This window comes from Buceros rhinoceros, unplaced genomic scaffold, assembly GCF_000710305.1.
Source record: "Buceros rhinoceros silvestris isolate BGI_N320 unplaced genomic scaffold, ASM71030v1 scaffold9469, whole genome shotgun sequence".
In the NCBI taxonomy this organism is placed as follows: Eukaryota; Metazoa; Chordata; class Aves; order Bucerotiformes; family Bucerotidae; genus Buceros; species Buceros rhinoceros.
In genome coordinates, this window is record NW_010429715.1 from 1 (window position 1) to 14,345 (window position 14,345).

Consider the following 14,345-nt stretch of genomic DNA (forward strand, 5'->3'; position numbering starts at 1 on the left):
CCGGCTGCCCCCGGGGAAGAGAAGAGGCTCGCAGAAGAGAGTTCTCCTCCGCAGGGAAGAGGAGGGACCAGCAGCCGGCAGCCCCGTTCCTGGCCCGCACCTGCCGGCCGAGACACGCTCGGCCAGCAGGACGGGACCCAACCCAGATGATGTCCCATGGCTCAGCTTTATGGGTTGTTTGGTTTCTGTTGCTTTGATTTTGTTTTTAAGATTTGCTGAACATTTCTAAGCCATTGGTGAATCCTCTGGAACCCACAGGTTCCAAAAATAGTGCTTTAAAAAAAAAAATCTTAATTTTATTGTCTGAGAGACATCTATTCTTAGAATATACTTTTCACTGCATTTCAGTTAAAGGACAAAAAAAAATAGACATCACCATATCTATTTCACATTCTTGGATAAAAGATGAAAGTCCTGAAAGTTGGAGGCATTTAGATTTATTATACATACACAGCCAAATCTTACCAGCAAATGACCATCAGAGACTCTCATAACTACTTATGTCAGAAAAGGACAAAGAAGGAGTTGCAAAGAAAAAGAAAGTTAACAGCACCAGCCTCCTAATATTAAGCTTTACTAGAACACGTATAGAGACTGCTAATGCTGACATTAACAGGGGCACAACTGGGAGCACCGGCAGAGCAAGTCATCCCATTCTCTTTTATTTGGTCAGTATTCAAAACCTTCATTTCACCATCTCGTAAGCGACTTGCTTTATCTGGGACATCACTGAGCTTCAAGACTGCTTCTTGATCTACTCTGTTTCCTCCTCTTCCCCAGTCTTTCCTTAGCTAGTAACACTTTCTTTGGAGGAAAAACATTCTTGGTTCCAGTTCCGTGGGAGCTCTTTTTTTCTGGCACAGCTGGTGCTGGTGCAGTTCTGGAAACGTTTGCAACCTTCTCTGCCTGCTTCGGCTTGGGAGGTTTAGCCTCAGCTTTGATCTTCGGTCTTTTTTTACCAGATGGAGCTGGTTTCACTGTGGATGCTTTTATTTTGGTGTACGGGGCCTTTTTAGCTTTCTTAGAAGAAATGGTTGGGATGGCTGCAGTGGGGGTAGAAGATTTTTTTGGAGGCTCGGTTGTAGCAGGTTCATTAAGGAGCTCAAGGACAGTCTCTGAGGAAAGTAATTAGCATGGTTCAGCACCCCAGCTTTATAGCAAAAGGCTAATTCAGAGATATGACAGATAAAAACCCTTATTAGAGCTACAGTCAGGAAAAATTGCTGGCATTCTGAAAGAAGAAATACACACTACAAACCCCTTTTCTTCCATCAGAAGAGCCTTGGGCTTCTTGGAAGTAAAATTTGTTTAATTTTAGAAATGATGAATGTATATTTAAGGAAAGTAAGTCCAAACAGAATATCATGAAACCTCGCACACTTTGGCAGACTTAACAATATGAATTTCATTTCACGGTAATATCTCGAAATCCCAGACAAGTTAATCTCAACTTGCTCAGCAATAAGATGTAACCCCTGCCCTAGTTGCATGGGACAGAGAAAGGAAGATTGACTCCAAGATTTACAGAGGGGGGATTAGTTGACTCAAGGAGCTTGTCACAGAGCCAGGGACAGGCGCTTGTAACTTCCCAGACCAAATCCAATACCTGAATCAGCCATCGGTTCCCTTGTGATGCCCATTTATTCTATTTACTTGGCAACACTTAGAAAAAGAATCAGAGACCGGGATTAAGAAAGGGCATGGCATCTAGTAGACAGCAGAAGCACACATAAAATGTGATAGCCTAACTTCAAGATTGCTCCTGCGCAGTGCTTTAGTTTTTAAGACTGCAAAAGATTTCAGTCACAAGCCTGTAAGACGGTTTTATGTTTTGCTTCTCAGTAAAATTAAAGCCTAACAACTTACTTGCACGTGGAACAAATGGTATCCGTTTACTCTTTGTTTTCACTGGAACAGGCTTGTGTTTACACTTCCCTGGTGGAGCTCTCCTTGAAAAACAGAAACCGTATGCATGTGTTTGAGAGATTGTTAAGGGAGTTAGTTTATTGCAGAGGCACACGTTTGCCCCTGCTGAAAGAGATGTGAAACCACTTTAGGCACCTGGGGTGCAACGTAGGTAGAATTTAAGAGCCTAACTCAGGGCTGCAAGCCAGAAAATCCCTGTCTGAAGAGCAACAGCAGCTGGGAGGCTGCAGCTTCTCTTCTACCACCCTTCTGGACAACTTTCTGCCATCAGGCAGTCTGGGCTGTCTTTACCCAACGTCACTAGCTGGCTGGGTTGCGTGGGGGATGCTGGCCTGCCTGCCTGAAGTTGTAGCCCACCACTGAATTCAAAGGTGCTGATCAGTGTGTTCAGCCATGCGTCCTGCTGCTGGAGGCACAGCACAACTGTTCTAGAAGCCTGGCTGGATGCACTGGTTGAACTTCAGAGCATCAGTCACTTGTGCATCCCACCTTGAAGTGGAGGGCCCTTTGTCATGCGCATAAGGCTTGTCGGTGACAGTGCTTTCCACTCTGTTCATGCAGCAGAATATTCCCACACAGCCCCATGAAAGCTGGTGTGACTTTCCAAGGATGCCACTTTGGACACAACATAGAACTGCAGCAAGAGGGGTGAGAAAGGAAAGGAAAAGGCAAGGAGGGAGGAAGCAACAACTGCAAAGAAAACCTGTGTTCCTCTCCTTCCCACAGTACAAAGACACACAAAAATAAGCACGTTTTCCCTGAGGTAAAGGTGCCACACGTTAAATGTCAGGAAGGGGGGCTCCAAAGAGGAGCGACAGACCTGTGTTTTCTCTTCCCTGCCAAGGGAACTGCTGCAGGACAAATAAGAACAGGCTCTCACAATCCAGCATGCTTGAGAGCACAGAGCAAAGCAAAGCATGACCTAAGGCATCACATTTTCTTGTCATTAGCATTCTCAGACAGAGGCAACAGCTAAGCACTTCCTCCATGCCATTTCAAATTTAAATAAGCAGCATTGCTGGCATTGCTTGTGGAGGTTATAGGGGTGGGTTTCCCCCCACCTTCCTTTCTCTCCTCTCTAACTTTTAAAGCACCTTCTAACACCTCTTCCCTCCACTCCTGACTGAGGGGAATTTGGTACCAATCCAGCAGAGGCATGACAGCCACTCTGCTATCTCCGAGAGCACTGAAGTGGAGGCATGGGCCACTGCTGCCACCAATTTTCCTGGGAGGTTCCTAGGGAAGTGGGAGTTGCCATCAGGTAGACGGCAGGGGCCCTGCCAGCGTTTTGGAGCAGAATTTTGTGCGGGTTGCTGCCCTTGCTAGTGTGCTTGCTCAAGTGCAGGCAGGAAGCAGAGAGTGTCTGGACTGGACAGACTGGGACTGCACCCATCAGAGGAGCCAGTCATCCCAGCCACAGTGAAATAGAGACAGAAGAATGCTATAAGCAGCATTAAAATGCAAAGAAGAAAGGAAACATCTCCACTTGTGATACAATCAGGATGAGGACAGAGAATAACCCAGGATCTGGAGGTGTTAGGGCTCTGCTCCAGGGCCAAGCAAGCTCAGCCTCCAGAGGAGCAGTCAGAACTTTGCACACTCTGGACAAGCTTGCAAAGACCTTAAGCAAAGAAAGGCAAAGCTGAGCAGAGCAGCATCCAGGCTAAAGTAAAGGGGAACCAGAATATACAAGAACGAATTCCAATGAGCCAAGAGAATGAGTGCCTGGTCCTGCTCTAGAAGCAATGAAGCTCCAAAGGCACAGGGCAGAGCTGGCTTTTTTCCAGAATGCCCTTCTGAGCGGCGAGCCCATCACACTCCTGACAGGGGCTTGCTGCCCCCGTGGAGTCATCGCAACACAAGGCATTGCAGCACACCCGTCCTCCAGCAGGCAGTCTGCTGGAAGGCTCCCACAGACTGCCTGGGAAAGAGAAAACTGCATTTTTCCCCTTTACAGGAGGAAAGAGGAGAGGATTTATCATCCCAATAGTCTTCTTGGCACACTGAGGCGTGGCACAGGCTCCAGAGCTTTTTTTTTGTGACATTGAGAGCTTGAGCATGCTCTATGTTTGTACTAGCTTACACACTTTCAATTAAAAATTTTACACTTTGGTCAGCCACAGTTAATGCAGTTCAAAAGCCTCCTGGCAGGCCATAAGCTGTTAAAGGCAGGAGTCTCCTCAAGTTGTTACAGCAAGTAAAAGACTCAAGTTCCTGTTCCCATCATCCTGGTACAGAGCTTACCTAGCTAGCTTTGGATTTAACTTCCTGAGAAAACAACTTGTTTTCTTCATTTCGGTACTGCCTGAGATCTCAGCAACAGCACAGACACGTTAGTACTGTACTGCATCTACTTTACTAGGTGATTTGAAACTCATTTAATGCATTTTAGCAAGATCCAAAAGCTTGGAGGGGAAAAAATTACGTAAGTGTGCTTATTGCTGTAAAAACAGACTTCAGCAGGGATAACTGCTTAATGAGGAAAACACATCACGCTTGGAAAAACTTGCGTTCAGGCTCCAATTTTTATCTGAACACTGCATGACCCACCAGGATTCACTCCTCTCTGTGAAGAAAACTCAGCTGTGGACTGCATGTTTTTTATTTATATGGGATTTAATGTCATGACGTCATGACCCCGAAGGCTGTGGATTTTTAAACCACCACTGTGTTGTACTTGAGATATTCAACCAAGGAAACATTACTTTGATCCTTACTGACCCAGATCTCTAAGGTATCTGAACTCTGTCTATTCCTGGGTGCACAGATATGAAGAGTGAGGGATAAATTCACTAAACTGATTAAAGTTGCACTGGATGTACAGCGGGTGAACGAAACCCAAGGACAGGATGTGGAGGTCAGTGAGATTACGTATCAGTAGTCCTTAGCATTCTGTCTGCTGTGATAGCTGGAGAATCTGTAGTGATTATAGAAGAATTTGGCGTGGAAGAACATCATTAATTACTAACCTTGCAGGATCAACAAACTTGTAGAGTGATCCATGTGGTGCATAGGCACTGGGATAAGAAGTAGACATGAAATACAGCTCACCTAAATGGAAGTGAAAAAAAGAAAGCCAGTCTCACATTCAAGTGCGCAAGCTGAGCCCCTCGATGAGTTCTTCATTTCCCTCCTGTCTTTCCTGGCTCCTCAGTAATTCTTGTAGTCAGAAAAGAAAACCCGTACAGTCCCTCCCTTTGTTGTGTCTTCCTTCCAAGAAGTGAGCTTTGGTCTCACTCTGGCCAGTGCAGGTGAACTCTCAGGGTCACCAAATGATCTCTTGGGTTCTGTGCAGAACCAGCAGCTCTCAATCAAGCACAGTGCCCGAGCAGGACCTTCATTACCTCATGTCAGCGGCCCTCCAAAAGGTTACTTTCCTCTGTATAAATATGTATTTTTAAAACTTGTTTGTACCAAAGCAGCAGCCAAAAGCTACAAATAGAGGGGAGACCACACACCGAATATTTAGCCATCTCCTAGTCATACAAAAAAAAATCCAACAAGAGCTAAATTGGCTAATCCATGGAAGACAGAAGCTTCTTATTCCCGTACAGTTGCTGAGGAGTGCAACTACTCCTCGTGCCTTCCCTTCAGCACCCACTAGAACAATATCCAGGCAAACTATAGCAGCTTGCAAAAGAGGCAAGACAGTTGCCATGTAGTTTGAAAGCCACCACCACCACACTGGTTGAGAAGAACAACCAGAAGAGATCCTTTAACATCCACTCACTCCACATGGTTTTAGAACCATTAAAAATTGGACATATTTCACAAGACCTGCACCTTTGACAGAATATGCCAGCCAGATGAGCTCGGATACTTTCTTTACAAAGAAATTTCTCTTCTACTGAATCGCGAAGCATTAGAGCTCACTAAAGCACATCTGTGTTCTCAAAAACCTTGCAGCCACTTTTGTGTTACATTGCTCTCTGTCAGGAGACCATACAAAAGCAAACAAAGTATGCGCTGGTACTTACACTTTGGTGAGGGATCTGGTCACTGAGACATTTCTACTCAATTTGAAAATGAGGGGCTTTCCTCATCCCCAAATAAAGCCTTGATCTATAATCCACAGTGTGAAGAGCTGCTATTGCAAATAAGACTGAGGAATTTATACTAATGAAGCCAAGGGAAATTCAGATAAGCTGTAAGAACTTCAGCAAGGATGAGCTGTTATGATGATCTTTCAGTGATGAAACTGCATTGACATAGTTTCGAATGGCTTTTCATTAATGAAACAGCATAAACAAACACAACAAAAGGACAGGGAAAGGCTGAAACAGGAGTTCAAACTCCTTAGAGAACCTGAAGCACTGAGACAGCAAGTTCACTTGAGGATCTGTCTCCTGAGCTCCCCATCAAGCTGATTGGCAATAGCCTCACAGGGCAGGAGGCCTCTCAACCACGTAGCAACCCTGCCTGCCTCGCTGAGAGCACCACAAACCTGTTCTGCAGTGCCTGCTCTCTAGGAACATGTGAGGAACAGCAGAATTTTACACATTTGCCCTACAATACACAAGTGATGGAACGGTTTCCAGTAAAGGTATGGCTAAGCACTGTACCTACCTGCTTCGTCCTCCGCAAATGAGATTATGAATTTGCTGTAAGAGCTGATCATTCCAGGGAAAGCACAAGCTCTTGTGCTGCCAATGCAGATATCTTGCTTCTTCCATTTTTTTGTCTTTTCATCTTCCTGTAGAGCCATAAGTCGACTAAGTGAAAAATAAAACCCTCTGTTTTGTTTCTGTTATAAGAAGGGTTCCTGTCAAAATCACGCATTACTGAAAAAAAGTCAGCAAGGACCCTGACCATTGACTGGCTGTAATGTTTGTCTTTTGGAAGAATACACCTGAACGAAAGCAAACCTAAGCTAAGGACTCTAAACTGGAGGAAGTTTAGATTCCAGCCGAGATGTTGTTACCATAGTCAAACAGAGCACCTAATCTCATACACAGACATCGGCTATTCTCATTTACTCCAGCTCAGAAGGCTTCAGGACGGTCTGATATGCTTGTTTGCCAGATAAGGTAAATGTGGGTACAGAATGGGAGCCACAGAGAAAGCAAGTAGCCTCACCCGGTCATGAAATCACCGAAAAGATAAAGGCCGTTCAGGTTGGGCGAGGCACATCCTCTGTACACATAACCTCCAGTGACAGACTTGCCCACGCTGCGGCCATACGCAAATATTGGAAGAATGTCATCTATTAGACACAAAAGATTAAGAAGTGAGACAAATTACAGCCAGAGAGCATCAAAAAGTGGTTGCTCTGTGACACCGACAGGCACAAAGTGACTAGAAGGACCAGTACAGTTGAACACACATCACAAGTTATATTTCAGTGGGAATTCAGTCATTTACTCCAGGACAGAATAGACCCAGGGGCTTTAAGGAGCTCTCTGTGTAGTTGCTGATCAAGGCTTAGTTTTGATGAGCTTCCATAACACATCCGACCAGGATTCTCCGCATCAAGCGAGCAATGAAGAGAAGTATCAGCCTGGAAAAAGTATTAAATTACAAGTTTGTGACTGTACCAACCATTTTAGGAGTGATTGTCTTTACAAATGCCAATATTTTTAGAGAAGAGAACAAGATCAAAAAATATCAAGTTAACTCAATATTCTCATAGGTTTGCTGACACTCTCAGCACACAACAAGCGTGACTATGCTACTGCTATTTTACATCTTGAGACACATAAAGGCTTTGCCTCTGGCAGTGTTTCTACTGAATTCAGCCCTTTCTCAGCTTGAGTATCAGATCCCACAAAACTTTACTCTTGCCCTCACTTTTTTCCCCCTGGATCAAGTAGCTTGTCTCTAATCTTTATTGAAGAGGATAAAGATCAAATGCAATTCATTAAAACCACAGATTAACAGGAAAATCTAATTCAGTTTTGTTGTCAGTTGAGGATTGATCCATTAAAAAAAACAGCAAAACAAAAAAGAAAAAGGGAGAGCCATGTGGGTACCAGCACAGCAGAGGAAAAATGCTGATTGCACATACTCTACACTTGCCTGCTCATACAACTGTTTCAGAAACGTCTCTGTGAACTCGAGAACAGGTATTTTTTTCCAACAGCTTAAAGAACGTTATAATGCTGCCCAGTTCTACCATGCTTTCCAAAGAGATTTACAATGACCACCAATATTTACTGTTCTTTAAAGACACCCACAATCAGACCCAGAGCAGAGCTTTTGGGTGATGCGGTGCAGCACCCTACTCGCTAGGACACACTCCCTCTTCCACAGGATTTGTTTCAGGGCCTCAGCACCTGTCTGGTCCACTCTCCTTAGCCATAGCCACGGCTCAGAGCTTCTGAAGAAAAATCAGCATTGCTTTTCCACTTAAACCCAGTCCATTGCCTTCCTGACTTCACTGGAAAAACATCTGCAAAAAGCACAGGCTTTGACCCTAAAGACCTTGTCCAGTGCAGTGTAGGTCAGAATTCCCTGAAGAAGCAGGGCATCGTTTCACAGCAACGCTGCAGGGCTGGGGAGAAGGGAGTTCTGCTCTTAAGTAGTAAACAATCTCCATTTAACACACACCACTGGATTACTTAGCTTCACTGGAGGAAATGGTCCTGTAATCCACTAAATACATATGTATAATAAAGGTAATCTTTCACAAGAAATTTATTCCTTACCCAAAGAGGAATTTCGGCAAAGCTTTGTATCGTAGCATTTAAATCCCTCCTTTGCTCTCCAGCCGTAGTTCCCTCCTTTAACGATAATATCTATTTCTTCAAACCTGTTCTGCCCGACATCCCCACAGAATATCCTCCCTCTTCCCTTTTTCGTGACAGGGTCCCCTCTGTCAACAGCACAACGCCACATATTCCTGACCCCATAAGCATAAACCTCATGGCGGGCCTTGGGATCAGACACAAATGGATTATCAGAAGGGATGCGATAAGGCTTTCCAGCGGGGCTTTTTCCATCCACATCAATCCTCAAGACTTTCCCCAACAAAGTACTCCTAAAGAGAACAACAGAAAAAAGAACCTCAGCGTGAGAGCCAGCTCAAAACACATACAATTCTCTTCCTCTTCCCCCCTGCCAAAGGAAGTAAGCCAGTGGCTGGTAGGTCTTGTAACCTGCTCAAGTCACAGGAGACTCTCCCCTCTCTAAATAACGTGGGTTCCCTTAGCTTTCAAAATGTAAAATATTGATTTTTTAAATACCACACTGGACAGACTTGCAGATGCACAAGCACTTTAAGGAAGCACTTTAATTTATTCTTCCACATTATCTCATTTTCAAACCTTGTATCTTGGTTAACAACCTCAAACCTTTCGCCTGCCCACCTACTTGTTCTGAGCATTCCCAAATTCTCCAAATGGGTCTCCAGCTCTCCCTCCATCCCCTGTGAACAGATACATGTAGCCATCCACACCAAAGAGCAGCTGCCCACCATTATGATTTGCAGCTGGTTCCTCAAGCTCCAGAAGATTTCTTAAAAACAGAGAGAGAAAGAGATAAATAAGTCCAGATGTAGCTACTGGGAAGGACTGAACATTCAGGCAGGCTGCAGAAATACTGCATCACTTCCACAGAAGCAAGCAAGATTTCCCAGCTGTGCAGACCTGTCTACTTTGTCAAATAGGACGCAGAGTTTCCTGAAAACCTGCAGCATGGGGCTGCCTACCTTCCAGCAGAACTTCTTTCAGCATGGCATCCCTTGAGGACACATTTCCCACGAGCCACGCAGCACCACGGCTGCTCGGCTCACTACAGCTTTGGCCTGCACTGCATGAACTCCTCCTGTGCTCCAGAGCTTGCCCACCACCGTGAACACAAGCATATCACAGCTAATCTAAAAACACAACAAACTACAAATGCATGATGTGTTCACCTGCAGGGAGCACTTTGTCTTTAGGCTTTGGTTGCAGCAGGTGGGTTTTGCTTTCGTATACGAGAAGTAGTTTGTGAATTTGAGGGCTTCAGAAACCTCTTATGGTGATTGTGAAACTCTGGAGAAAATAAGCCTGCTGTTAAATTCTTCTCTGTAACTGAGAATTAGCTTTTTTTCCTTAGTGGGGACATGGGGCAGGAGCACACGTGTTAGTTCAAATAAATATATAGTACCGTAGTGAAGCACCCCTGTTCTCCTATAGTACAAAACACTTTTAGGGCAAATGATAATCCCAGCACAGGCTTAAGGCTGTTACTGCTACTTAGAAGACAAGAGTATAAGATAGAGAGAAGACATCCTGGAAGCCTAGATTCTGGGCTCTCGGTTTCATTTCTAGTTTGCTGTGTAACCTTGAGCCAACCTGTCTCTGGTAGCTTCACAGAAGGCCAGCCAGACACCTGGACCAGGGTGACTGGGAATGTGCTGGTTCTGCAAGGGGGAAGGACAAAGAAAAATAATTTCACATCATGGCATACAATAGCATTCAACATGAACTTTACCTTTCCGAGAGTGGATCAGCTTTGTTGACATCAGACACTAAAACCTTCAATTCACTGATCCTGATCCTTTCCACTCGGTTCTTATCCATGTATGAGTAATAGATATAAAACTTCCCATTGTACCTGTACTTGGGGTGGAAAGCCATCCCCAAAAAACCTCTCTCATCCCCTATCCACGGCGTAGCCAACACTATACTCCTAATATCCAGAAAGGGCTCCTCCAGCCGGCTGCCGTCAGGGAGGTAGACCCAGATCACGCCCACCTGCTCAGCTACAAACATGCGGTGGGTATGGTCGTTCGCGTGCACCATGAGCACCGGATTCCTCAGGCCATTGGCAACCTCAGTCAGACAGAGCTGGAGGCAGCCTTTGCGGTCCTCCACCACCGAGCCCAGGTTGCGGTTGAGGGCTGTGTTCTTCAGCACGTTGGGGAAGCAGTAGTCCTCATCGTGTAGGTGAAGGAGGTTGCAAAAGCACGTCTTGTTTGTCTCGCGGCATTCTTGGATGTGCTTATCATGCGTCAGAAGGCTAATGGCAGAGCGGCAGTTGAAGTGAAACTTGGAGCAGTAGTCAAAACAAAGTCCTGGGAGGTTTCTTAGAGGCGTCCGACGGTTTTCTGCATCATACAGATGTGCCGCGTATGGAGAACACTCCTAGAAAATAGAAGAAACTAAATATGCATCCACACACATCCAGGAGGAACCAAGACACCTTCATGGAAGCTAACTAATTGTTAAAATGAAAAATCAGCAAGGCAGAGTCATCTTTGAAGAGGAGTAGCCACTCAGAACATTGTTAAAGAGGATTTGGAGATCAGTAGCTGTTTCCTTTACCAAAAGAATCAGCTTGCACCTAAATTATTCCCAGCAGAAGTACGTCTGCGGAGCCTGACCTCCATTACTAGAGGTTTTTAAGGAAGTGGTGGGAATTCTCTTTTTGCAATCTCTTCTTACCTTTGCTTTGATAAATCTCCCTTAGCTTCCTCTGCTAGCTTTTTTAACCAGGTACTTTGTTTACAAACAGATTGAGATAATTTATTAACTCACTCACTGCAGCAACCCTTTGCACAACGGAGAACTCCAGACCAGCAGTCCCAAATTTGGACACATCTTTCACAACAGCCAGCATCACTGCCTTTTCCAGATACACTTAAGATTTTACTTTAAGACACTTAATCCCATAGACTAGGAGAAGCGACAGCCTGATAAGGTGCCACCAAGGGAAGGTGGGTGACAGCAGACAGAAGCTAACCTGTGCTGCATTTTGAGTCCTGGGAAACTCCCTCACTCCCACTAACACGCAGCTGGCTCACCACCCCGTTGTGCACAAGTCGCCTGCAGTCCAAAGCTCCTCTCAATGCTCTTCTGAAGCGATTAACACCTTTGAAATACTTTTAGTTTCTCTCAGTAAGTGGGAATGAAGACCAGCTCCCAGACCAGCAATGCGAGACATGAAAGAGAAGAGAAAACCAGCTTCCTCTGAAATGGGGCTTATTCTCACTGACTGAGCTCCATCAACTCCGTTCTGCCAACAGTCTGCAGTATAAGGGTTTCCTACAGCTGATCCTTCAAAACACACCCAACTCCTGAGCAGCTGCCACGCTTTTCCAGCTGTTGGGTTTCCCCACACACTGTTTGCCTGGCAAACGCTTGCAGCACGCAGACCCAGCAAGACACACGAGATGGAGATCATTCCTCAGGATCTACATAAAGTCCCAGGACTAGGTGGCCTTGCAGTCACTGTTGACTCTTTCATTTCACTCGAGCATGCATGAAACAATACAATTCATCCCACTACTTTATAGAGCAGAAGCTGCTAAGATCAAGTTGGTATTCCTTTGCTGCTTTTTAATTTCTCTGCAAAAAGAGTGCATTCCGCAATGAAGTCAGGTCTCCAGTTAAAAACAGCTTAAAAAAGGGGGCTTTCCCTGCACGAGCTCCTATCCCATCTAACATCATGGTTTTCGATCAGATTGAACAAGGCTTAATCGGCCTTTTGGGTTTTTTTAAGCCCTTCCTGTAGCAGTTTTCAGAATAGAGGAACATTCTCTCAGCCATCAGCCAAACATTCTAGGGCATGTAGCAAGGTTCACGTCCAGGGATTTTTTTATAGCCATGCAACAACACCGCCTTAAGAATATTACAGGAGGTTTTCAGAGTTTTATAGCCAGTTTTTAAGCTAAATCCTAGAACAGCTCATCTGAGCTTCAGACTCTAAGCCTACAAATGCTTTGAACAAGTGTAGCTACCAAAACCAGACCCAGATCTTGCTGGATGCACACTGGAGCAGCTCTACCAGCAGAGCCAGATTGCCTTAGATGCCTCTTCTAGCCCGTTAATTTTCCAAGAGAAATGTTTCTCTGGTTTAAAGTGACAGCAGGAAATCCATAATCCAGAACGCATCCCCATCTAATCATCTGTCTGTTCAGAAACACACAGCTCCATTGCCAAGGAGAGGTGCTCTCCATGGCATCTGTCCTGGGCTCTACAGGACCAGTGAGACTGCCGCAGTCACCAAAACCAGCTTGTTCCTTTCAGTGCTCAGGACACTACTCATTACCACACCAGGAAGGCTCGGGGAAAAAAAAAAAAGACAAAAGTTGTCTGGTTTTTTACTGTCTGCTGTCTTTGGCACTGAAGGAACACCTGACTGGATGAGCTGCTTTGTTACAATGCATTGCTACCACTCTGGCCTCCCCCAAAAATCTGAAACAATGCTGTTTTCATTAAATTAGAGCAGCTAATAATAATTCAGGTTTATCAATAAGCACCTGCACTTCTTTAGACTTGTTTGTTCAAAAGACAAAAGCTAAGAATATATTGTCTACCAGTGCTTCTGAGAGTAACCTTTGTGTCCCAAGCTCCCTACGAATAATAAAAGCACTTGTTCCTGGCAGCAGTTTATCTGAAGTCCTGCCATACACAGAAGTAAGCACTTGGCACGATCACATCCTGATCACATACATGCATCTGTCTTTTGGTATTTGACGTGGCACAAAGCACACATCAACATTTCACAGGTAGCAACTCCAAACTGTCAGGACACTGTGGAGGTGGTAGAATGGAGATATCATCATCTTCCACCCCTTCCACATCAGTAACAATTTGATCAAGCAAACCTACATCACTAAAACAAAAGCATTTGGTAGATCTTTGCTCCTCCACTAATTTAACAGCCAAATCAAATCATACTTGCCCAAGAACCCAACCCAATCATTGCCATGGTTGTCGCCAACTTGACTAGGACAAGCCAAACGTAACACAATCACAAGCTCCTCCCCAAAGGTTTAACACCAATTTTACCCAAAGATACAAAAGAAGTAATAGCTTATTACTTTGAAATCTGTAAAAAAATAGAAGGGCAGTTTGGAGGGGTTTTTGCTACAAAATACCCTCACAACAAACGCAAATTAAATTCTGCCCTGCAAAAAAACTATAAAAATTGTTTATTTGACCTGCAACATGTAGAAAAATCTTCGTAACACCAGCACTGGTGGTGTGCTAGGACCTGTAACACATCTTTTTCTGGTTTACCAACTGTGAAATGACAAACAACCCTGACACTTCTTTTTTCAGCCCTGGTGCTGAAAGCATCCGCTGCACCCCAAGGAGCTGACAGACTCTTGCCAGCATCCAAAAAGAGGGGAAACATTCTGGCACCCAGACAGTATTTTAGGGGTAAAGAATTATTAACTAGAAGATTTTTATACATTCCTAGTAAGATTAAGCGTGTCTTTTGGCTGCTCTGCGCACTGGCGTGCAGCTTTGCGTGACTAACAGTCATGGAAAAGGCAGGTCAGTTCTGCCCTCTAATTGCAGGAGCAGGGGAGCTGAGGAGGAACAGTGCCTTTGGTCTTTCCTCACTGCACAGTGACTGTTTCCGTGAGACAGGTGGACAGTGGGGAGACACCACTGATGAAAACGCGGTGACTGAAGCCTCAGGACCTTGCAGCAGCTGTGTGAAACAACTGCCTCCTAAATTTTGTCCTGCTTTAACCACCACACCAT

General features: G+C 44.9%; 1 protein-coding gene across 1 annotated transcript in view; it reads right to left on the minus strand.

Moving 5' to 3' along the window:
• Positions 1-726: 726 nt before the first annotated feature.
• HHIPL2 (HHIP-like 2) overlaps positions 727-14,345 on the minus strand; it is a 14,592-nt gene continuing 973 nt past the window's right edge. Inside the window, exons 2-9 of the mRNA XM_010142747.1 lie at positions 10,339-10,991; positions 9,235-9,378; positions 8,571-8,902; positions 7,003-7,129; positions 6,493-6,638; positions 4,896-4,977; positions 1,867-1,949; positions 727-1,115 (exon numbers count right to left, since the gene is read on the minus strand). Of these exons, the coding sequence (XP_010141049.1) occupies positions 727-1,115; positions 1,867-1,949; positions 4,896-4,977; positions 6,493-6,638; positions 7,003-7,129; positions 8,571-8,902; positions 9,235-9,378; positions 10,339-10,991 (1,956 nt within the window). The remainder of the gene's footprint in view (positions 1,116-1,866; positions 1,950-4,895; positions 4,978-6,492; positions 6,639-7,002; positions 7,130-8,570; positions 8,903-9,234; positions 9,379-10,338; positions 10,992-14,345) is intronic.